The sequence below is a fragment of the Aquarana catesbeiana genome, linkage group LG03 (assembly GCF_042186555.1).
Source record: "Aquarana catesbeiana isolate 2022-GZ linkage group LG03, ASM4218655v1, whole genome shotgun sequence".
Lineage (NCBI taxonomy): Eukaryota > Metazoa > Chordata > Amphibia > Anura > Ranidae > Aquarana > Aquarana catesbeiana.
In genome coordinates this window covers 436,967,082-436,992,639 of record NC_133326.1, presented here as the reverse complement: position 1 = coordinate 436,992,639, position 25,558 = coordinate 436,967,082, and the positions used below count along the sequence as shown (strand labels likewise).

Below are 25,558 nucleotides of genomic sequence, written 5' to 3'. Positions count from 1 at the left end.
TAGAGTCCCTTTTGAAGCACAGCAAAACAAAATTGGGGCTGTCTATCTTCAGCATCAAAGTATTCAAAGTTGGACTGTGTCCAAATATTGGAAGGCTAGCCTTATTATAATTGAACAATGTCCAGGCAGAATTTCTTAGGGATGTTCAGGTGGTTGAAGGAGACTTCCTGGATCTGGATCTTCCCGGCTGGGACCATAGAGGTGAGACTGGACGACCATCAGTGCTGGGAGCATCGGAGAGATGTGAATCCTTAGTGATTAGTCCCAATTCCAGGAGCAACTCCTCGCCGGACTGAAAGCTGGCAAAGGAGTGGGATTTCCCTCTATAAGTGAAGGACAATCGAATGGAAATGACCAACAATATTTGATCTGGCAGTTGATCAAGTGGGTTAGTAAAGGTTTCAGTTGTTGTCTTTTCTGGATCGTCGCCTGAAAGATGTCCGCGAAGATCTGGACTATATTTTCCATAAGTGAGATCTCTCCTTTGATTCTAGCCTCCAACATTATCTTTTCTTTAATCCGATAAAAATGTGGCTTAACTATCACGTCGCGGGGCAGGCCATCCGGCCTAGGTGCTGTCAGAGCTCTGTGAACTTTGTCTAATTCCAACTGGTGAGAAGAGATATCTGGTATCAGATCTTTCATCAAGGAGTGTATGGCATCTTCCAGATCCCCACTGACTCTGGGAGGTCGCGCACGCGGAAGTTATACCTCCTAGATCTGTTCTTCAGGTCCTCAATCTTCGCGTTTGCCTGATCTAATTGGTCTTGTAAGGAAGAGATCATTCTGGTATTTTGTTTGACTCTCTTCACGGTGCCATCCATTTTGGACTCTATCGTGTCTAGCCTCTCCCCTGTGTTTTGAAAATCTTTTTTCAATCCGGTTGTGATAATTGTGCAGGCTTTGGACAGTTCCTGTTGCAGGAGCGTGGAGAATCTATCCAGTAGGACTGCATCCCCTGAATATGTGGTAGCAAGAATAGGTGGTTGGGGTTGTACAGAGCTGCTTTGGCTCAGAGCCAGCACAGCTAATTCTGCCATTTGTCTGTCTGTCGAGGAGGCTGGGGAGTCAGCATACATCACTGCCCTATCCAGGGAGATAGACAGGGGGGACATTTGTGGCTGTGCACCCTGTGGTGTTAGGGGCTCTTCCTGGGACTGGGATGAGAAGGGGTCCCTGTCTGAGCTGTCCAGTGTTATATCTGGATGGGAGAAGGCTGACTGTTGTAGCTGGTAACCCCCTTGCCCTGAGGCTCCCTGTATCGGCGCCATCTTAATTAGGTGAAGCAGTTGTTGCTGTGCCTGGGAGCTGTTGTTTTCCAGGACTCTCAGTCCTGGTTGTTGAGCATTCTGGGGGGGTTGCTGCTGGGCCTGAGGGCTGCCCCACTCTGTGCCTCCACTCCCCTGCACCTTACCAGTTGTTGGAGCTTGTTGTCCAGAGTTGAGGCCACCGCCGCGTGCTGTGTCCCTTCTCTCCGCCGCCATCTTGGTCTGGGGAGACTGCTGCTGGACACGTGTTGTATGGGGCTGCTGTGCAGGTTTTTTGTTTCTTTGAGTTCCCCGCTGTCCCCCACCACATGATCCGTTCCTGATCTGCGGGCTGCTGGTCCTGTGGCGATCCGAGCATCCCTTATCGCTGTTTCTAGCTGTTTGTGGGCCCGGGCTTGGGGAGCTCGGTCCTGCTCCGGCGCCGCGCACATGCGCACTAAGGAGGGTGTTTTTGATGGAAGACCTGTATCCATAGGTAAGTATAAATGTGCTTCCCCACTGTCTGTGAATTAAGATATTGAAAGGACATAAGGCCCATTTGGATCCATGGGGTGACCGTAACTGATTGGAGCAGATGTTCATAAGCTCTTAGTGGAATCCCTATATGCTTGGTGGGGTGTTGAGGATTAGGGTGGTTGACCAAGAACCCCCCAGTTTTCAGCACTTTCATAAATTGAATGACAATGACTCAGTCATGCAACACTCTTATCCAAATAATTTTTTTTTTCAAAAAGTTTTTATCGATTTTTAAATTTTTAGCAAACAGTACCATCGCAGAAAGGAAAAAGTAACAAAATGGCGTACCAAAATTCTTTTTTTGAGACAGATAGAGCTTGGTAACATTTAATCACCACTGTTTTTTTTTTTTAACTTTTTTACTATATAAAGGAAAAAGTACCATCATATTTTAAATGTTTGTTATTTCAAATAATAACCCTTTCTTCATAAATTAGGGCAAAACGTATTCTGCTAACTTTTCTTTGGTAAAAAAAATGCAAGAATGTATATATTTTTTCTTCTATGTGAACGTTATAGAGTCTGCAAATTATAGTATACAGTGTATGTGTGTGTGTGTGTGTATATATATATATATATATATATATATATATATATATATATATATATATATATATATATTTATTATGTGTGAAATTTATCAACCCTGATATACTGACTGCTTATCTAATTTCTTGAGACTCTAAAATGCCAGGACAATACAAACACCCCCAAAATGATCTCTGTTTGAAAAGTAGACAATCCAAGGTATTTTGAAAGAGGCATAGTGAGTTTTTTGAAGTTGTAATTTTTCGCCACAAATTAGTTTTTTTCCCCCAAAGTCGTCTTTTTAACCAGTTATTTCTCACAAACACCATGTACATACTTAAAATGACACCCAAAAACACATTCTCCTGAGTATGGGGATGCAACAGGTGTGAGTGTTTTTTTTCTGGTAGATAAAGGGACCTACAATCCAAGGACCACCTTCTGCATTCAAGGGGAATAAGTAATGCACCTAATTTCCTGACTACATATTGCATTTTCTGAGGTCCTGAAGTGCCTGGACACAGTAAACCTTCCAACATATTTAATCAGAGGCATGGCGAAATCACATTTTTGCCACAAGCTTTTGGAAAATGAAGACACACAGCTGTCAAGCAATAAGATATTTCTTACACAACATGGGCATACTTAGAATCACACCCTAAAACACATTGGGGGTTATTTACTAAAGGCAAATCCACTTTGCACTACAAGTGCACTTGGAAGTGCAGTCGCTCTAGATCTGAGGGGAAGATCTGAAAAGAGAAGTTCTACTGATTTTATCATCCAATTATGTACAAGCAAAAATGTTGTTTTTTATTTTGCTTGCATGCCCCCCTCAGATCTACAGCGACTGCACTTCCAAGTGCACTTGCAGTGCACTTGTAGTGCAAAGTGGATTTGCCTTTAGTAAATAAACCCCATTGTGTTTTGCTTGGTACTGTAGTAAACATTCCCACTGAACATCAATGAATTAAGTGTCAATTCTCACTAAACACCAATGAATTAAGAAACATTTTCCCACTGAATACAAATAAATCAAGAGGCAAGTTTTTAACTGAACACCAATGAATCATAATGGGATTTCTCCCACTGAACACCAAATAATTAAGGGGAAAATTTCCCACTGAACACCAACAACTAGGGGGCCATACTCCCACTGAACACCAATGAACTAAGGTATAAATGTAGGCTTTACTGTACCTCACTTTTTAAATGCTGCCTGTAATTGTTGCTTATTATTTACATGTTTATCTATAAAGTAAGGCAGTTTACCTCTTGTGGGCATTTTTTACTGTTCCACTACCACCCATTGCCATTCATACATTTTGACATAAATCGCAAATTCATTACCCTTTTTCCTTGTTTTTCTATGTGGTCATATGACTGCAAAACGCTGTCTTCCCCATGTAATGAACGGCTGGTGGAAGGGAACTCTCTCCCCCTTCAACAACATCTAGAGCATGTGTATGCTGGTGGTTATAACACATCATTGACCACTAGGGGTCACTTCCAACATCTTGGTCAACTTTAAGAATCTTTTGCGTGTTGTCAGTGGTCTTTTGAAATACAGTAAGTATGATAAAATTTGGTTATGCCTCTGCCAGAATCACATTACTTTACTATGCATATTATACATTTACCTATTGCTAATTTAGCCATGCTCAGTTTTACTACTGCTGACTGAACTGTTTATCTATAGAGTAAGGCAGTTTATTTCTTGGGGATATTTTTTTAACTTTAAACATACTGCATAAACATTGATTGTTTTAGGTTTTAATAGGAGGTGATCAGTAAAAAATGTTCCCTCTCAGTCAATTTTCCAATCCTTGTCACAATATACAAGAGTTTTTAAGTTGTGACAGACTAAAGGGAACTATGTAAGGGGAATGGGTGAACACTATATGAGCATTACTGCAATAAAATAATAATGGTGGTGATGGTGTGATTCTATCAGTTTTTAGAATGTTGAAAGCAGCGTAAACAGGTATCTAGTTTAAAGCACTAAAATTGAGATCCTTTGAAGGGTTTTACACATCAGTAGGTGAGGAGTGAAGTGTTATGTTTCTTGACTGATGGGGAGTCAACAACATTAGGCTCTGATACCAATGTCATATTCTTCAAAATGCTGTTGCTTTAAATGTTTCAGTATTTCCTGGGAAAGCAGGTGCTCACTATGATCTTCACCTTTAGGACAATCTAGAATACAAGATTAACACTTTCATTAGAAAAGAAACTCCACTTAGCATTATTTGTATTTAACATTACCACATAATATAACCTTATTTATAATTACAGCTCTTCCCTATGTATGACGTGTTTACTGTTTATGGTATTTTCATGGCTTTAAATTAAATATTTAAATGTATCTTACCTTCCAGGTATTCTATTTCCTCTGTATTTCATAACTCAGCAGGTCTAATTCTATGTGCTCCTGATAGTGATGAAAGCATTGTACCCACACTGAAGACCCCTTCACAGAGAATCTAGTGTGCATACGTGACCAAGAAAAATGACCTGCCTATTTTTTTTTTCCAGCAGAGAGGCAGGTATATTTTTTGTTTTGGCCTCATAGGCACATCACGCTGCCATTAAAAAGAATAGTTAAATAGTTAGTCTGGTTTAAAAAAAAAAAAAAGTCCATCTAGTTCAACCAATAAATTGGAAAAAATAATCCACCCTATGTGCACAATCCTATACCTACAGTTGATGCAGAGGAAGGCAAAAAAAAAAAAACAGCAAAGCATGATCCAGTTTGCTCCAGCAGGGGAAAAATTCCTTCCTGATCCCCCAAGAGGCTATCAGATGTTACCTGGATCAACTTTACCTATACACAGGGCTTTTTTTCTCAGACAATAGGTGAAGGAACTCCCCCTTTCCGAGTCACCCCTTTTCTCAGTCCCTACCCACCTCCGAGCACCATCCCTTGGTTCCATCCCCTACCCACCTCCCAGTACTGCTCCTTTTAGACAATAAAGAACCAAGTATCATTTTGTGTTGCTAAGTAATTTGTATGGAATTTGGTAATGATATCAAGAAAAGCAGTAAAATAGATCCCCTGCGGCCAGCAACAATAGATCCCCCTAATAGCAATGGAGCAACCCACAACAAAATCCCCCCCCCCCAGCAACAATAGACTCTTGGCAGCGTCAACAGATCTCCGCACAGCCAGCATTAATAGACTCTCCGGCAGGCATCAACAATAGACCCCTCCCCCCAACAATAGATCTCTTTCAGCAACAACTGACCCCCCAGCAACATAAGACCCACACCCAGCAACAATAGGTCCCCCACCAGCAACAATAGACCTCCTTAGCAACAATAGACCCGCCCTGCAAATATATATCCCCTCCAGCTAGAATAGATCCCCCAGCAGTGAGCATCAATACCCTGCAGCACACCCCAGGACCCCTTACCATTACATACAGTTAGTCCAGGAGGTGTCGGAACTGCGTTCCCGCTGAAAAAAAGCCCTGCCTATACATGTTAGTATGCAGTTATATTATGTACATTTAGGAAAGAATCCAGGCCTTTTTTAAAGCAATCTACTGAACTGGACAGAACAAGATCTCGAGGGAGTCTATTCCACATTTTCACAGCTCTTACTGTGAAGAAACCTTTCCGTAATTGGAGATTACATTTGTTTTCCTCCAGATGTAAAGAGTACCCCTTTTTCCTCTGTGGTGGCCTTAAAGTAAATAACTTAACATCAAGTTCACTATATGGACCAATTATGTATTTATACATGTTCCCCCTTGATGATGGCCCTTAATCTCCTCTTCTCAAGAGAGAATAAATTTAGTTCCTCAAATGTTTCCTCATAGTTGAGCTCCTCAATGCCTCTTATCAGTTTTGTTGCTCTTCTCTGCAGTTTCTCTAGTTCCCAGATATCCTTTTGCGAACTGGTGCCCAAAACTGAACTGCATATTCCAGATGAGGTCATACTAATGATTTGTACAGGGGTAAAATGATATTGCTCTCTCTGGAGTCTATACCTCTTTTAATACAAGAAAGGATTTTGCTTGCTTTGTAAACCACTGATTGGCATTGAATGCCATTATTTAGCTTATGATCTACCAGAATACAAATATCCTTCTCCACTATTGATTCCCCCAGTTATACTCCCCTAGTATGTATGATGCATGCATATTCTTAGCCCCCAAGTGCATAACTTTACATTTTTCAACATTAAACCTCATTTGCCACATAGTTTCCCAATTAAACAGTGCATTGAAGTCAGCTTGTAAGTTGGAGACATCCTGTAAGGATGTCATTTCACTGCATAGCTTGGTGTCATTTATTTTATTTATTTATTTCAGGTACTTATATAGCGCCGTCAATTTACGCAGCGCTTTACATATACATTATACATTCACATCAGTCCCTACACCCTCAAGGAGCTTACAATCTAAGGTCCCTAACTCACATTCATACATACTAGGGCCAATTTAGACAGGATCCAATTAACCTACCAGCATGTCTTTGGAGTGTGGGAGGAAACCGGAGTACCCGGAGGAAACCCACGCAGACACAGGGAGAACATGCAAACTCCAGGCAGGTAGTGTCATGGTTGGGATTCGAACCAGCGATTCATACTCTGAATGGTCTAAGGTTATTAGTGGTGTACCCCAATGTTCAGTGTTGGGATCCTTACTTTTTAATACATTCATAAATGATATAGGGTCTGGAATTAAAAGTACCATTTCAGTCTTTGCAGATGACACATGGGCAGCACATTGGTGTAGTGGGTAGCACTCTCGCCTAGCAGAGTGCTAGGCGAGAGTGCTAGGCGAGAGTGCTACCCACTACACCAATGTGCCGCCCATGCGTCATCTGCAAAGACTGAAATGGTACTTTTAATTCCAGACCCTATATCATTTATGAATGTATTAAAAAGTAAGGATCCCAACACTGAACATTGGGGTACACCACTAATAACCTTAGACCATTCAGAGTATGAATCATTAACCACTACTCTCTGAATAATCTTTAACTTAGCGTATCATTTTAAAATGTGTTAATGCATATTATTGTGTTTTAAGGGGTCCAAAGGGGTTTTAAGCTCCAGCCAAGATGATACTGAATGCATGTGTTGCGTTTGATATAAGGAATGATTTTTCTCCATCAAGACTAGTTTTAAAAAAACAATCTGTTTAGATAGAAACAGAAATCAAGTTACTGTTGAGTGTGTTTGAGTGGATGCTTCTCAAACTAATGCCTTGGTAACAAGTACACAGGCTGTCCTCAAACAATTGGAACTTAGATACCATTGGTATATTTTAGTTGACTATTATTCAGTCAACTGTTGTGTAACTGTCGTAAATAATTGACAACCTAACATATATAACTTATGGCATGTATGATACTAGAGTTCCATCTTGAGGGAGAATTTGATAATACTTCTCTAATTGAAAAGTACAGTGGACCAGTCTATTGTTAAGATAAACAAGTCGGTAACCGGTGTCAACAAAAGCTTGATAACCTGACATATAAAAAGTGGTCAGGCATAAGCTGGACAGGAATCTCCATCATGCCTTAGAACAAGGAAAAGTCTGTACCAGCCAGGAAGAAGATACCTGAAGATGCTTTCGTTTGATCTCCAGCAACTGCTTATAGAAGCTTTGAGTCTTCATTGCCAGTGGAGATTATGAACACACAGTAACCTGAGTTAAGTAACTTTTAAGCATATTTCTACTGTTTACAGACCATAGGCTGTTTATTTGCTAGGAAGTAGGTAGCATTTGGCTTGTTATAGGTACCTGTATATCTGTAAGTCTTGTATGATATTCCTAATATTGTAATAGTTTTGTATGTACAGCATTTTTGTATAGTAAAAGCACATTTGTACACTACAGAGGTCTGAGCTTCCTTGCTTATAACGCAAAGTAACCTTGCTAGATAAACGCAAAGCAAAACAATGTATGCCATGGATGTACGACCTTATGAAGAGGCTATCACATACCCTATGGAAAAGTCAGCCACAGCTAAAGTTCAGCATTGAACACTAAAATGTTTGGTTAACTAAAACTTTAGCCAAGAGCTAAAGTTATGAGTACTCACAATAAGTCCCTTTAATCAAAGCTTGTAAAATACCTTGTGGGGGGAGGTGGTCTAGAGCCTAATAGCATGCAGCTACTCCAAACGACCCAGCTAGTTTGGGAAGCTTCTCCCTTTTTACTACGAGAGTACTCCAGGTGAAGTGAAGTGGCCCTTTTTCCACTTTTGGACCTAGGATCCCTCCAGCTGTTCATGTGTGATACCAGAGCTACAGTGGACTTTACTGTGATGAATGCTGTCTATGAGGACAATCATAGGTAGCAGAGTTCTGTACTGTTTTACTGAAGTTGATTATCAGCTTGACTCTATGGGGGAGATAAAAATGATGCACTCAGAATCTAGAGCAGCTGTGCATGGTAGCTAATCAGCTCTAACTTCAGCTTGTTCAATTAAGCTTTGACAATAAAACCTGGAAGTTGGTTGGTTTCTATGCAGAGCTGCACCAGATTTTGCACGTTCCAGTTTTAGTAAATAACCCCCTATGTTATATATATATGCTATGCAGCCTGATGTTACCCTGATTAAGTCACAGAGACATTGGGGGTTATTTACCAGTAGTTACAGTTCATCATTAATGTACAGGTAATAAAGGCATGCACAGGAGGTGAGGAGGAAATGAAGGGCTTAATGTACAGGTGATATACTGTGGGAGTGTGGACATGGAGATGAAAATGCTAATATGCAGGAGAAGGGAAGTGAAGCTATAATTTACAGGTCACATACAGAGAAAGGATGGAGATGAGATATACAGATGAGGAGGAAAATGGTTAAAAAAACAAGACCCTTCATTTAATAAATCCTTCATATATAAGATCGTCCTTTCTCCCCTTTCACTGTTGTGAAAGGAAGCAGTGGTCTCTCAAATGTAATCGCTGTGATTGGCTATCACAGTAACCACAAGGCACAGAGCCACTCTAATTGGCTCTGTGCATTTTGCCTGTGATCTGCACTGTCTATTGACAGCACAATCACATGCATGGTGTACGTGCCACGTGCACAAGTAATAAACAGAGCGGTGGCCACCATTCTGCCATTTTGAGTATATGTAAGGACTAAATGTGACATTTACCAAATATTCATTGCAAATTAAACTTTTAGCAAGCACAAGTAGTGTCCCGCTGCCACCAAGAAGACGAACACAGGCCCGTCGTGCCCATGGTTCCCTTCCTGCTGCATTCGCCAATCCGAATTGGGAGCCCACCACTTCTGCAGCACCCGTACTTCCCCCATTCACTGGCGAACCCGGAATTCAGGTGGAAACAGTTGATTTTATGCCACTGGATTTTTATTTGCTGTTTTTCACCGAAGATCTCTATAGATCTATTGTGGACCAAAGCAATTTATACGATGGTCAACACATCGCCACTATTCCCCAGTCATCCCTTGCCAGAGATTGGAGACCAATTACGGTCTCCGAATTTAAGATTTTTCTGGGCCTTTCCCTCAACATGGGCATAACTAATGCCCCGTACACACGGTCGGATTTTCCGATGGAAAATGTTCGATCGGAGCGTGTTGTCGGAAATTCCGACCGTGTGTGGGCTCCATCGGACATTTTCCATCGGATTTTCCGACACACAAAGTTGGAGAGCAGGAGATAAAATTTTCCGACAACAAAATCCGTTGTCGGAAATTCCGATCGTGTGTACACAAATCCGACGGACAAAGTGCCACGCATGCTCAGAATAAATAAAGAGATGAAAGCTATTGGCCACTGCCCCGTTTATAGTCCCGACGTACGTGTTTTACGTCACCGCGTTTAGAACGATCGGATTTTCCGACAACTTTGTGTGACCATGTGTATGCAAGACAAGTTTGAGCCAACATCCGTCGGAAAAAATCCTAGGATTTTGTTGTCGGAATGTACGTGGCATTAGAGTGAGTTGCGGTCATATTGGTCCACTGACCCAATTCACCATATGCCCTTGTTCTCTGCCTCCATGACCAGGGCTCGATATGAGCAGATCTTGCGGTTCATGCACTTCAACAACAATGAACTCTGTCGTCCTCGTGGAGACCCTGAATACGATTGGATCTACAAAATTCAGCCCCTTGTAAACCACTTCAACCAACGTTTTGCAGACTTGTTTACTCCCCGTCAACTTGTCTGCGTTGATGAGTCCCTGATTAAGTTTTCTGGCCGCTTGTCATTCAAACAGTACCTTCCCAGCAAGCGTGCCAGATACTGGGTCAAGATGTATAAGCTCCATGACAGGGCCACAGGCTATACATGTAGTTTTATGGTTTACGAGGGCAAAGATAGTCACGTAGAGCTGACAAACTGCCCTGACTACATAGGAACCGCTGGCAAGATTGTGTGGGACTTGGTGTCACCCTTATTCCGAAAGGGGTACCATTTTATATGTGGACAATTATTACACGAGCATGCCACTTTTTAGTCACCTTTTTGATCATCAAATTGGAGCATGTGGTACCGTGCGACCTAATCGCCGGGGCTTTCCTCCGCGGCTTGTAGATTCCCGTCTTAGGCTGGGGGAGAGAGCCTGCTTGCAGTGTAATAATTTGGTCGCTATGAAGTGGAGGGACAATAAAAATGTTTTCGTTCTTACCTCCCTTCATGCAGACACGACGGTCCAAATTACTACGGCGACTGGTGTTGTGGAGAAACCCCTCTGTGTCCACGAATATAACCAAAATATGGGTGGGGTGGACCTCAACGACCAGTTGTTGGCGCCGTACCTAGTTGCCCGTAAGGCCAGATGCTGGTATAAAAAAGTGTCTGTATACTTATTTCAATTGGCTTTGCTGAACGCTCATGTGCTATACAGAGCTTCAGGACAGACGGGATCCTTCCTTAAATTCCAGGAAGAGATCGTCAGAGCCCTTCTGTATCCAGACGGTGCTCCACCTCACCTTCCCCAGCCAAATGCAGTAAGCCGGCTGCATGAGAGGCATTTTCCTTATGTCCTCCCGAGTACCCCTACCCAACGAGCCCCCCAAAGAAAATGTCATGTCTGCAGAAAGCGCGGATATAGACTTGACACCTGGTATTATTGTCCCTCCTGTCCTGACAATCCTGGTCTATGCATTGGTGAATGTTTTGAGCGCTACCATACACTAGTTTAGATTTAGCGTAGGGTACAGCATTGCACAGACTAGGACACACTTTCACAGGGTCTCCCAAGATGGCATCGCATTTTGAGAGACCCGAACTTGGTACCAGTTACAGTTAAAAAAGTTAGTTATAAAAAAAAATGTAAAAAAAAAAAAAAAAAATACACAAAAAAATATAAAATAAAAAAAAAAAAAATAGTTGTCGTTTTATTGTTCTCTCTCTCTCTATTCTCTCTCTATTGTTCTGCTCTTTTTTACTGTATTCTATTCTGCAATGTTTTATTGTTGTTAGGTTTTATCATGTTTGCTTTTCAAGTATGTAATTTTTTTATAGTTTATGGTGTTTTATTGTTAACCATTTTTTTGTTTTCAGGTACGCCATTCAGCTGCAGCGCGGATTTATTTATCTTGACAGCATAAAGCCATGACTCCAGCGCTGTTGGAGGGGATTTCACCACCACAGTTACATACTTCAGCATATATGCCGAAGCGTGGGGGCAGCACTGGGCGGAGGAGCGATTTGCTCCTACCTTTTGCGGGAGGATGCCCCCATGCTTCTGCATATATAAACGGTGCATATATGCCCATCATTAGAAGTGGGTGGATGAAGGGAGGTATTCTAATGGTGGGCATACCCCACCGATCAATCTCTTTTTTTCGTTTAGCCTACAGGCTGCATGAAAAAAAAGTTTACAATATATGCCCAACAAGGACCAGCAAGGTACTGGTATGTTGCTGGACTTTAAGTGGTTATACCAGAATGATGCCTGCAGGTTTAGGTATCATCTTGGTATCATTCTTTTCAGCCAGCGGTCAGCTTTCATGTAAAAGCAATCCTAGCAGTTAATTAGCCTCCAGACTGCTTTTACAAGCAGTGGGAGGGAATGCCCCCCCCCCACCGTCTTCCATGTTTTTCTCTGGCTCTCCTGTCTCAACAGGGAATGACGCCGTTGATTCGGCCAGCTGACCATAGACCTGTTTAGAGACCAGAATGGCTCCAATCATCTCTATGGCCTAAGAAACCTGAAGCTACGAGCATTTTATGACTTAGATTTCGCCGGATGTAAACAGCGCCATTGGGAAAGCATTTTATCACACCGATCTTGGTGTGGTCAGATGCTTTGAGGGCAGAGGAGAGATCTAGGGTCTAATAGACCCCAGTTTTTTCAAAAAAAGAGTACCTGTCACTACCTATTGCTATCATAGGGGATATTTATATTATATTATATTAAAATTGAAAGGAACAGTTTAAAAATAAGATAAAAAAGCAAAAAAAAAGAAAGAAAAAGAAAAAAAAAAGCACCCCTGTCCCCCCCGCTCTTGCGCAAAGGCGAACGCAAGCGTCGGTCTGGTGTCAAATGTAAACAGCAATTGCACCATGCATGTGAGGTATCACCGCAAAGGTCAGATTGAGGGCAGTAATTTTAGCAATAGACATCATCTGTAAATCTAAAGTGGTAACCTGTAAAGGCTTTTAAAGGCTTTTAAAAATGTATTTAGTTTGTCGCCACTGCACGTTTGTGTGCAATTTTAGAACATGTCGTGTTTGGTATCCTTGTACTTGGCATAACATCATCTTTTTTATTTCATCAAACATTTGGGAAATATAGTGTGTTTTAGTGCATTTAAAGTGTGTTTTTTCCCAAAAAAATGCGTTTGAAAAATCGCTGCTCAAATACTGTGTGAAAAAAAAAAAATGAAACACCCACCATTTTAATCTGTAGGGCCTTTGCTTTAAAAAAAATATATAATGTTTGGGGGTTCAAAGTAATTTTCTTGCAAAAAAAAAAAAATTTTAAAACAAAAAGTGTCAGAAAGGGCTTTGTCTTCAAGTGGTTAGAAGAGTGGGTGATGTGTGACATAAGCTTCTAAATGTTGTGCATAAAATGCCAGGACAGTTCAAAACCCCCCCCCAAATTACCCCATTTTGGAAAGTAGACACCCCAAGCTATTTGCTGAGAGGCATGTCGAGTCCATGGAATATTTATATTGTGACACAAGTTGCGGGAAAAAGACACATTTTTTTTTCTTTTGCCCAAAGTTGTCACTAAATGATATATTGCTCAAACATGCCATGGGAATATGTGAAATTACACCACAAAATACATTCTGTTGCTTCTCCAGAGTTCGGGGATACCACATGTGTGAGACTTTTTGGGAGCCTAGCTGCGTACGGGACCCCGAAAACCAAGCACCGCCTTCAGGCTTACTAAGGGTGTAAATTTTTGATTTCCCTCTTCACTGCCTATCGCAGTTTCGGAGGCCATGGAATGCCCAGTGTCGCGGACACTGGCTGCAAGGACCTTTTTCTGTCCACATTCACCCTGTTATTTGGTATTTCTATATTAATCTTTTATTTTTTTTTAACTTGCCCAATACATGATTCTTGAAAGAGCTGATCACATTAACCTGCAGAGACGAACTGTCTGGTCACCAGGTCTGCCTTAAGTGTTGTGTTAATTAACATGTTAATTATATTATTGTCTTTTAAGTTTTTGCTAGAGGGGAGGGGGGAGTGTCCATGAGTCAGCCCTACCTCGTTATCTAACCCCTTGTGTTAAATGTGTATAAAAAGGCTGTGTTCTGTCCAATAAAGCAGTCAAGATTCTACAAGATATTATCGACTAGACTTGTATTTACTGCAGCTATAATATTATATCTGTCTGATGGTCATACTGGAGTAAGCGGTGTTATTGACGGAGGCACTCAGTGGAGTGTGGGATAGGATCCGTCACAATTGGTGGCAAGCTCTGGGATGCTCCTCTTGCCTAGGCACACCCAAATCATCACCGGGACCCCCTGCTCCTAACAGCAGATGGAACATCACTACGCCAGACTCAAGCGCAGCACCTTGAAGGATCTCTTGGAAGCCCGTGGAAAAGTCTCCAGCAACAAATCCAAAGCGACTCTCATCACCGAACTAATGGAGATTGACCAGGCCAGTAACCCACCAGCAGATACCTCAGAGGCGGCAAAGTTCCAGCGTGACGTCCAGTGGCGACTGGCTTGTATGGTACTCACCCCCCGCAGGAGGTTATCAGTCAAGTGTTAACAGAGGTGTCCCAGCTGCGAATGGCTGAACTCCAGCGGGACCAAGGAGCGTCAGTTATGTTCAACCGGGAAGCTCCAGCGGCCCGCAAAAAGCTACCCTATGCCGCCTTCCGCATGTTTCAAGATGGTGAAGATGAGATGGATGTTTACCTGCAAATGTTTGAGCGTCAATGCGGTCTCCAAGGTGTCAATAAAGCAGATTGGGTCACGCTCCTGGTCAGCCGTCTCACAGGAAGGGCTGCAGAGGCGTACAATAATGTCCCTGATGAGATCAGCCAGGACTATGACCGGGTAAAAGAAAGACTATTGGCTCGCTTCGGCATTACTCCAGAGGCACACCGTTTGAGGTTTCGCAACCTCCGCCGAAAGGAGAGAGAGCCTTACACAGAATGGGCTCATCAAATGACCCGAGCAGCGGAGAGTTGGATGACCGGGCGCCAAGCTGTTACCATGGCAGATGCGCTCCAGCTAATCCTCCTGGAACAATTCTATGATCATATCCCACATGAAGTTAGAGACTGGGTAAAGGATCGGCGGCCAGTCACAGTAGATGAAGCTGCCACCCTAGCTGACCAATACGTGGATTCAAGGCGAACTGTACAACCAGAGCCTAAGACCCCAGCTCGGCCTGTCCCCAACATTCCACGGAGCGTTGCCCCTCCACACCAGCCGTCAATCCCCGGCCCCACTCAGCTACCATCTTCACGAGGAAAAGGGAACCTCTGCTACAGATGCAACCAATCAGGGCATGTTAGGAGGTATTGTCCGCAGAATGTTTCCCAGGACGCGCGGAACAACAGGCCCCTTGGACCTGCCCGGGCTGCTGCACACTGTCTGGAGAGAGATGATGTGACTTACCCAAGCGAGGAGAATATTGGAATTCTACATGAGGCAGACCCTGTGCAAGCTGCCACTACAGATAATCGTTTGCACCATCGACAAGCCGTGTGGATTAATGGTCGGGCTGCCCAGGGACTGCGGGACACGGGAGCTACTATTACCCTGATACAGTCCCGAATGATAAACCCGGCAGAGCAGACGGGACGGTCTGTGGCTGTGCGGGTGGCCGGGGGAAATGTTATGCGGGTCCCCACTGCCAGGGTTCACCTTGATTGGGGTTCGGGGGCCAAAGAAGTGGAAGTGGGAATAATGCAGAACTTACCTGCAGAGGTTTTGTTGGGCAACGATTTGGGACGTTTAAATTCAGCCTTCTCCCTGGATGTATCCCCGGAAGCCTATCCTGTTACCACCCGCCAGCAAGCCCGGCTGGAGGTGCGCTCCCTCGAGGACGGGACCCAGGTAAGACCTGTCACCCCTGACCTAGACCGTACTACCCCAACTAACCCTATCCCGACTTGGGCTTCTCCCCAAGAATTTGCTCAGGCAACTCTTAGCGACCCTTCCTTAGCTAGCTATAGGGAAAGAGCAGGATTGGACCCTGGGGGGTTGGAGAGGGAGCGAATCGAGTGGGTCCAGGGATTACTCTATCGGGTTACTGAGGGAAAGACAGCCTCCCATCCACCCAAGCGGCAGCTGGTTGTGCCGCAGAAATATCGTCATGACCTGCTGCGCATTGGGCATGACATACCCTTAGCCGGACACCTGGGGATGTCCCGGACCCTCCACCGTCTGACTCAGTCTTTTTTTTGGCCGGGGATTACAGGGGATGTCCGACAGTATTGCCGGACCTGTGACACATGCCAGCGGGTGGGTAAGCATGGGGGCCCGCTGAAAGCTCCCCTACACCCTTTACCGATCATTGATGAACCCTTTAGCCGTGTTGCCGTAGACCTGGTTGGACCATTGCCCAGACCTAGTCCTTCTGGGAAGAGATATATCCTTACTGTGGTGGATTATGCCACCCGGTACCCGGAGGCCATTCCCCTGGCAAATATCCATGCAGAAACTGTGGCTGATGCTTTGCTCCGGATCTTTGCCAGGGTGGGTTTCCCTCGGGAAATCATCTCTGACCAGGGGACCCAGTTCACTGCTGAGCTCACTCAGCAGTTATGGAGGCTGTGTGGGATAAAGCCCCTACAGAGCTCTCCCTATCACCCCCAGACCAACGGACTGTGTGAGAGGTTCAATGGAACACTGAAACAGCTGCTTAGGACATTTGCAACCTCTCACAGGGATTGGGAGAGATATCTGCCACACTTTCTCTTCGCTTATCGGGAGGTGCCGCAGGAATCTACCGGGTTCTCCCCATTTGAGTTACTGTATGGGAGGCGGGTGAGGGGGCCCCTAGATCTAGTCAGAGCCCACTGGGAAGGGGGAATTGATCCCCAAGGGTCCTCTATCGTAGCATACGTTCTTGAGTTTAGGGACAGACTGAAGGAGCTCACGGACACTGTCCAGGAGAACCTTCGGGCTGCCCAAAGGCGGCAGAAACGATGGTACGATCGTACTGCTCGGAACCGCACTCTGGAGGTTGGGCAGAAGGTTCTTGCCCTCAGACCAACCAAGCAGGACAAGTTACAGGCCACTTGGCAGGGACCTTACCGGGTTGTGGCAAAGCTCTGTGACACAACCTACCTAGTGGCTAAATGTTCGGATGAAAGAGTCCGACGGACCTTTCATGTGAACATGTTGAAAGCATACTGGGAAAGATCAGGAGAGGTAGCCGCTATATGTGCTCCAGCTGTGGAAGATTCTGAGAATCTTCCCCTGCTGGTGCTCCCGGAGCTAAATAGAATTACTGCAGGGATAGAGATGATAAAGCTTGACGACCAGCTAGGGCCGACGCAGAGAGAACAAGCTAGACAGGTCCTTGGTCAGAGAAGGGAAATGTTCTCCACAGTCCCTGGGTACACTACTATGGCAGTGCACCGTGTGGAGACCCCGGGACAACTGCCACTAAGACAGGCAGCTTACCGGATACCTGACGCAGTGAGAGAGGGGATGCGTCATGAGATTAAGGAGATGCTTGAATTGGGAGTCATTGAGCCATCCAGCAGCCCCTGGGCTTCCCCGGTGGTCCTTGTACCGAAGCGGGATGGCACAACTCGCTTCTGTGTAGACTACCGCAGATTAAATGAGTGCACCACCACTGATGCTTACCCTATGCCCCGGGTCGATGATCTGTTAGATCGCATTGCTCGGGGAAAATTCCTGACAACCCTTGACCTATGCAAAGGATACTGGCAAATTCCTCTGGATGGGGAATCTATTCCGAAATCGGCGTTCATTACCCCATTTGGCTTATACCAGTCTAAAGTAATGCCATTTGGGATGAAGAATGCACCGGCGACTTTCCAGAGGATGGTAGACCAACTCCTCGATGGCCTCCAGGACTATGCTTGTGCATATCTGGACGACATTGCGATCTACAGTGATACCTGGGAGGACCATCTGGTTCATCTGGGTGTCGTGCTAGACCGCATCAAGGCTGCAGGACTAACCCTTAAGCCAGAGAAATGTAGCATAGGGATGTCCGAGGTACAGTACCTTGGACATCGAGTAGGCAGTGGACAACAACGACCTGAGCCTGCTAAGATTGAGGCCGTTGCCAAGTGGCCAACCCCCCGTACTAAAACCCAGGTCCTGGCGTTCCTCGGCACAGCTGGGTACTATAGGAAATTTGTCCCGCAATATAGTTCCATCGCTAAGCCCCTGACAGACCTGACTAAGAAGCACCTTCCCCGACAGGTACTGTGGTCCCCTGAGTGTGAAGCTGCCTTCCAACAATTAAAGAATGCACTAACTTCAGCTCCTGTTCTAGCTGCCCCTGACCCAACCAAACGTTTTTGTGTCCACACAGATGCCTCTACATTCGGTCTGGGGGCAGTACTGAGCCAAGTAGGACCTGATGGCGGTGAGCACCCAGTGGCCTACATCAGTCGGAAGCTGCTACCCAGGGAAGTCGGTTATGCAGCCGTGGAGAAGGAGTGTTTGGCGCTGGTGTGGGCTCTCAAGAAATTCCAACCTTATCTCTACGGACAACCTTTTACGGTGCTCACCGACCACAATCCATTAATCTGGCTTAATCGGGTCTCCGGGGATAATGGACGTTTGTTACGATGGAGCTTGGCACTGCAGCCCTACAATTTTACCATACAGTATCGGCCAGGAAAGCAGAATGGGAATGCTGATGGACTTTCCCGGCAAACGGAACTATAAAACTCTCCCGGACAGCCCCAAGCTGACCCGTGGTGGATCTAGTTGGGTCTGCCGGACTATGGGACAGGGGGGGGCACTGTCGCGGACACTGGCTGCAAGGACCTTTTTCTGTCCACATTCACCCTGTTATTTGGTATTTCTATATTAATCTTTTATTTTTTTTTAACTTGCCCAATACATGATTCTTGAAAGAGCTGATCACATTAACCTGCAGAGACGAACTGTCTGGTCACCAGGTCTGCCTTAAGTGTTGTGTTAATTAACATGTTAATTATATTATTGTCTTTTAAGTTTTTGCTAGAGGGGAGGGGGGAGTGTCCATGAGTCAGCCCTACCTCGTTATCTAACCCCTTGTGTTAAATGTGTATAAAAAGGCTGTGTTCTGTCCAATAAAGCAGTCAAGATTCTACAAGCTATTATCGACTAGACTTGTATTTACTGCAGCTATAATATTATATCTGTCTGATGGTCATACTGGAGTAAGCGGTGTTATTGACGGAGGCACTCAGTGGAGTGTGGGATAGGATCCGTCACACCCAGATGGCACAAACCCCCCCAAATGACCCATTTTGGAAAGTAGACACCCCAAGCTATTTGCTGAGAGGTATGGCGAGTATTTTACAGACCTCACTTTTTGTCACAAAGTTTTGAAAAATTGAAAATAGAAAAAAAAAAAAACCTTTTTCTTGTCTTTCTTTATTTTTGAAAACAAGAGCTGCAAAATACATACCATGCCTCTCAGTAAATAGCTTGGGGTGTCTACTTTCCAAAATGGGGTCATTTGGGGGGGGGGGGTTGTGCTATCTTGGCATTTTATGGCCTACGAAACTGTGATAGGTAGTGAGGAGTGAAATCAATAATTTATGCCCTTAGAAATCCTGAAGGCAGTGATTGGTTTTCGGGGCCCCGTATGCAGCTAGGCCCCCAAAAAGTCCCACACATGTGGTATCCCCATACTCAGGAGAAGCAGTAGAATGTATTTTGGGGTGTAATTCCACATATGCCCATGGCATGTTTGAGAAATATATCATTTAGTGACAACTTTGTGCAAAAAAAAAAAAGAAAAAAAAAAAAGTTTGTCACTTTTCCGCAACTTGTGGCAAAATATAAAATATTCCATGAACTCAACATGCCTCTCAACAAATAGCTTGGGGTGTCTACTTTCAAAAATGGGGTAATTGGGGGGGGGGTTGTGCCATCTGGGCATTTTATGGCCTTCAAATTTGTAATAGGTAGTGATGAGTGAAATCAAAAATTTACACCCTTAGAAATCCTGAAGGCGGTGCTTGGTTTTCGGGGCCCCGTACGCAGCTAGGCTCCCAAAAAGTCCCACACATGTGGTATCCCTGTACTCAGGAGAATCAGCAGAATGTATTTTGGGGTGCAATTCCACCTATGCCCATGGCCTGTGTGAGCAATATATCATTTAGTGACAACTTTGTGCAAAAAAAAAAAAAGTTTGTAATTTTCCTGCAACTTGTAGCAAAATATAAAATATTCCATGGACTCAACATGCCTCTCAGCAAATAGCTTGGGGTATCTACTTTCCAAAATTGGGTCATTTGGGGGGGTTTGTGCCATCTTGGCATTTTATGGCCTTCAAAACTGTGATAGGTAGTGAGGAGTGAAATCAAAAATTTACGCCCTTCGAAATCCTGAAGGCGGTGCTTGGTTTTTGGGGCCCCGTACGCGGCTAGGCTCCCAAAAAGTCCCACACATGTGGTATGCCCATACTCAGGAGAAGCAGCTAAATGTATTTTGGGGCGCGATTCCACATATAACCATGGCATGTGTGAGCAATATATCATTTAGTAACAACTTTTTGTAAAATTTGTTTTATTTATTTTTTTTACCATTATTCAATCACTTGGGACAAAAAAAATGGGCTTAACATGCCTCTCAGCAATTTCCTTGGGGTGTCTACTTTCCAAAATGGGGTCATTTTGGGGGTTTTGTACTGCCCTGCCATTTTAGCACCTCAAGAAATGAGATAGGCAGTCATAAACTAAAAGCTGTGTAAATTCCAGGTAATGTACCCTGGTTTGTAGACGCTATAACTTTTGCGTAAACCAATAAATATACGCGTATTGACATTTTTTTTACCAAGGACATGTGGCTGAATACATTTTGGCCTAAATGTATGACTAAAATTGAGTTTATTGGATTTTTTTTTATAACAAAAAGTTGAAAATATCATTTTTTTTTTCAAAATTTTCGGTCTTTTTCTGTTTATAGCGCAAAAAATAGAAACCGCAGAGGTGATCAAATACCATCAAAAGAACGCTCTATTTGTGGGAAGAAAAGGACGCAAATTTCGTTTGGGTACAGCATTCCATGGCCGCGCAATCAGCAGTTAAAGCGACGCAGTGCCAAATTGTAAAAAGTGCTCTGGTCAGGAAGGGGGTAAATCCTTCCGGGGCTGAAGTGGTTAAAGGCTTATATGCAAGTTATTGCCATAAAAAAGGGTATGGGGACCCGGGTACATGTATCAATGCAAAAAAAAAAGTTTTAAAAATGGCAGCTTTTTCAGGAGCAGTGATTTTAATAATGCTTAAAGTGAAACAATAAAAATGAAATATTCCTTTAACCACTTCAGCCCCGGAAGAATTTACCCCCTTCCTGACCAGTGCGTCTTTTGCGATTCGGCACTGCGTCGCTTTAACTGACAATTGCGCGGTCGTGCGAGGTGGCTCCCAAACAAAATTGACGTCCTTTTTTTCCTCACAAATAGTTTTCTTTTGGTGGTATTTGACCACCTCTGCGGTTTTTATTTTTTGCGCTATAAATAAAAAAATAGCGACAATTTAGAAAAAACGCATTCTTTTTTACTTTTTGCTATAATAAATATCCCCAAAAAATATTTTAAAAAACATTTTTTCCTCGGTTTAGGCCGATACTTATTCTTTTACATATTTTTGGTAAAAAAAAAAAAAAAATCGCAATAAGCGTTTATTGATTGGTTTGCGCAAAAGTTATAGCGTTTACAAAATAGGGGATAGTTTTATGGCATTTTTATTATTAATTTTTTTTTACTAGTAATGGCGGCGATCAGCTATTTTTTTATCGTGACTGCGACATTATGGCGGACACATCGGACATTTTTGACACATTTTTGGGACCATTGTCATTCATACATCAATCAGTGCTATACAAATGCACTGATTCCTGTGTAAATGGCTCTGGCAGTGAAGGGGTTAACCACTAGGGGGCTGGGGAGGGTTTAAGTATGTCCTGGGGAGTGTTACTAACTGTGTGACACGTCACTGATCTCTGCTCCCAATCACATTCATCCGGGAACCGGTTAAATATGACATTTCTAAGGAAGGAAGAAAAAGGCATTTAAAACTGCTCCCGGCTGTAATGTATTGTTGGGTCTCGGCAATATAGATAAAAATCTTTGAAAAAAAACGACATGGGTTCCCCCACCCAGTCCGTTACCAGGCCCTTTTGGTCTGTTATGAATATTAGGGGGAACCCCGCACCAAAATTTAAAAAGAAATGCGTAGGGGTCCCCCCAAAATCTATACCAGGCCCTTCAGGTCTGATATGGATATTAAGGGGAACCCTGCACCAATTTTTTATTTTTTCCTTGTCAAAAGAAGTTTATTGAGTATACAATGTTATAAAGATACATAAAGTAAGTTTACAAGGATCTATAAAGTAAGCTCATTGTTTTACAGTAGGGTTTATATAGGTAAATATCATGAAATTTCAAATATTAAACATTGGGTTCACATAAACCTAAATTAAAGATATATATCATTTCCTTAGTTACTTTTGTAGGTATTTAAATGATTTATACCTACTATACATATTGTTTACAAGTAGAGTGTATATAGGTCAAATAAATTCTGATAATGAGCTTTAATCGTAAGGTGGAGAAAAGGAAAGAAGAAAAAGGGTTGAAAGGTAGAGGTATGGTCCACAAGGTTGTCCCGCTTGTCAGTTTATTATTCTTTTTAGTTCTCTTTGAAGCCTTAGAATGGGTGTCTCTGTAAGTCATTTAATCTGTTACCATGGCAACAGGACAGAGTCATTGAAGTTTGACAGGAACTGTTGTTTTATCCAAGGATGCCAAAGTTTTTCAAATTTTGGAATTTGATTTTGATCGATGGCTACCATCTTAGCATGGGACATTGTATTATTCATTCTGTGAATTGTTTCTGCTAGTACCAATGTAGGAGATTTCCATGCCTTGGCCACTGTTTGTTTTGCAGCCGTTATTAGTTGGATCATAAGTTTGAATTGAGAGAGTGTTAACCATTCCGGTTTTAGATTAAGTAAAGTTAAATATGGATCTGGTTGTATTATTTTTTTAAATATTTTAGATGCAATCACGAAGACTTCCTTCCAGAAGGTTTGGATTACCGGGCATGTCCACCATATGTGTAAATATGTGCCTATTTCTGGGCATCCTCGAAAACAAAGAGCTGAGGTATTAGGTGAATATTTTGCCACTCTAGCGGGTACAAGGTACCAGCGAGTTAGGACTTTATAATTTGTCTCCAGTGCTAAGATGTTGGGTGAAGATGACTTAGATGTGAGCCATATGTTAGACCAGTCCGTGTCTTCTAAAGTTCGTCCCAGGTCCTCCTCCCACCTCTGAACGTAAGAGGGTCTATTAAGATTTGCTACTCCATATAATTGATTATAAAGTGATGAAACTGTACCTTTAGCAAATGGATCTTTTGTACAGATTGATTCAAAAATGGATAATTGGGATAATGGTGTATCCCCCTTTAGGAATGGTGTATAGAAATTTTTGATTTGGAGATATCTAAATATCTCAGAGTTTGGTAGATCATATTTTTCTCTAAGCGATGGGAATGAAAGGAATGATTTAGATGCTATGAAGTCATTTAGTGTCTGAATGCCTGATGTTGTCCAAGCTTTAAAAGAATTTGGGTAGATCCATGCCGGATAAAAGGCCGGATTTCTGATAAAAGAAAGGAGAGGATTGTGTGGAGATTGTAACTGATATTTGGTTTTTAGTTTATCCCAGAGAGATAAGAAGTGTTTAGTTATGGGATTATGAATTTTAAAGCGGTCTTTAGGATCAAGCCATAATAAATTTGATATTAATAGAGGGTCATTTTCTGAAGCCTCTATAAATACCCATAGTGGGATTTCCTGTTTTGCATGGTATTTGGACAGACTGGCCAAATGTGCTGCTCTGTAGTAGTTAGTAAAATTAGGGTATCCCAGGCCTCCTTTATTTTTGGGAAGATGTAGTGTGTGTATAGGTATACGTGGTTTAGAAGAGCCCCATATAAACAAAGTTGCTCTTTTTTGTACTATTCTCAAAAAATAGGAAGGAATTGGAATAGGGAGCACTCTGAATAGATAAAGCAATTTGGGTAGAATAGTCATTTTGATTGCATTAATCTTCCCTATCCAGGATAAAGGAAGTTGCGACCATTGTTTTATTAGATTTGTGATCTGTCTTAATACAGGAGGATAATTGGTTGAGAATAAGTCAGAATGAGATGCTGTTAAATGAATTCCAAGATATGGGATTGATTTTTCTGCCCATGTGAATGGGAGTGCAGCCCTAGCCGGGATCAATTCCATGTTTGTGAGTGAAATATTAAGCACTAGGCATTTCTTAGGATTAATCATAAGGCCGGATAGGGCTGCAAACCCATCAAGAGCTGGTATTAAGTTAGGACCAGAGACCTGTGGTGATGATAGAAAAAGTAATATATCGTCTGCAAATATACATAATTTGTGTGTAATACCTCCTACTTCAATGCCAGTTATAGTTTGGTTTGTTCTGATGTATTGGGCCATGGGTTCGAGTATAAGGGCAAATAATAAGGGAGATAATGGGCAACCCTGTCGGGTACCTCTTTCGATATTAAAGGCTTCAGATTTGTATCCAGCATATTTTATATAGGCTTTGGGTTTATTATATAATGCTTTGATCCATGTTAAAAAGTGGGGTCCAATACCCCATTTTTGTAATGAATATTGCATATATTGCCAGGATACTGTGTCAAATGCCCTCTTAATATCGAGAGATAGAAAACATAAAGGGATTTTCCGTTTTTTAGCAATATGTGCCAATAACACTGCCCTGCGTATATTATCGCCTGCCTGTCTATTTGGCATGAAGCCTACTTGATCTCTATGTATTAATTTTCCTATAATGCTATTGAGGCGTTTTGCTATTATTTTTGCTAATAATTTAATATCGAGGTTTAACAGAGAGATAGGCCGATAATTCACACAGGAAGTATCATCAGAAAGGGGTTTTGGGATCATACAAACAATTGCCATTAGTGTTTCTTGCCGAAAAGAATGTCCATCTAGAAGTTTGTTAAAAGTTTCAGTGAGAATGGGAGAGAGTATTTCTGAGAATGTTTTATAGTATAAAGCCGAGTAGCCGTCTGGGCCTGGTCTTTTGTTAAGTTTTAGGTCTTTTATGGCGTTAGCAACTTCATCTATAGTTATAGGCTCATCCAAACTGCTTTTTTGATTCTGAGATAACTCAGGTAAGGTTATTTTTGAGAAGAAGGATTCAGCCTCTGTAGGATTAAATTCATTGTTTGTCTTGTATAAAGTTGCGAGATGTGAGTGAAATTTATGGACTATTTTAACTGGATTACAAGTGTAAACATTTTTTGATAATTTCAAACGTATTGGTTTGAAAGATTTGTTAGTTGAATTTAATGCCCGAGCCAAATAAGTACCTGGTTTGTTTGTATTCATGTAGAAATTGTGTTTGGAGCGTTTGAGGGATTTATCAACTGACTCAGTGAGAAATAGATCGTATTCCAATCTAGATTTTTCCAGATGAGATTTTGTACTCTGAGATGGATTATCTTGAAATGATATGTAGGCTGCATTAAAATTGAGTTCTAGTTTTTTTGCTAGATTTTTGCGTTCCCGTTTAAATAGTGCCATTTGTCTTTGTATTGTACCACGCAAGACAGGCTTATGAGCTT

At 42.6% G+C, this 25,558-nt stretch overlaps 1 protein-coding gene across 1 annotated transcript in view; it reads right to left on the bottom strand.

The window, feature by feature from the left end:
* Positions 1-2,837: 2,837 nt before the first annotated feature.
* Positions 2,838-25,558, bottom strand: part of STING1 (stimulator of interferon response cGAMP interactor 1) — a 239,718-nt gene continuing 216,997 nt past the window's right edge. Inside the window, exon 7 of the mRNA XM_073620792.1 lies at positions 2,838-4,508. Within this exon, the coding sequence (XP_073476893.1) occupies positions 4,402-4,508 (107 nt within the window). The 3' untranslated portion in view covers positions 2,838-4,401. The remainder of the gene's footprint in view (positions 4,509-25,558) is intronic.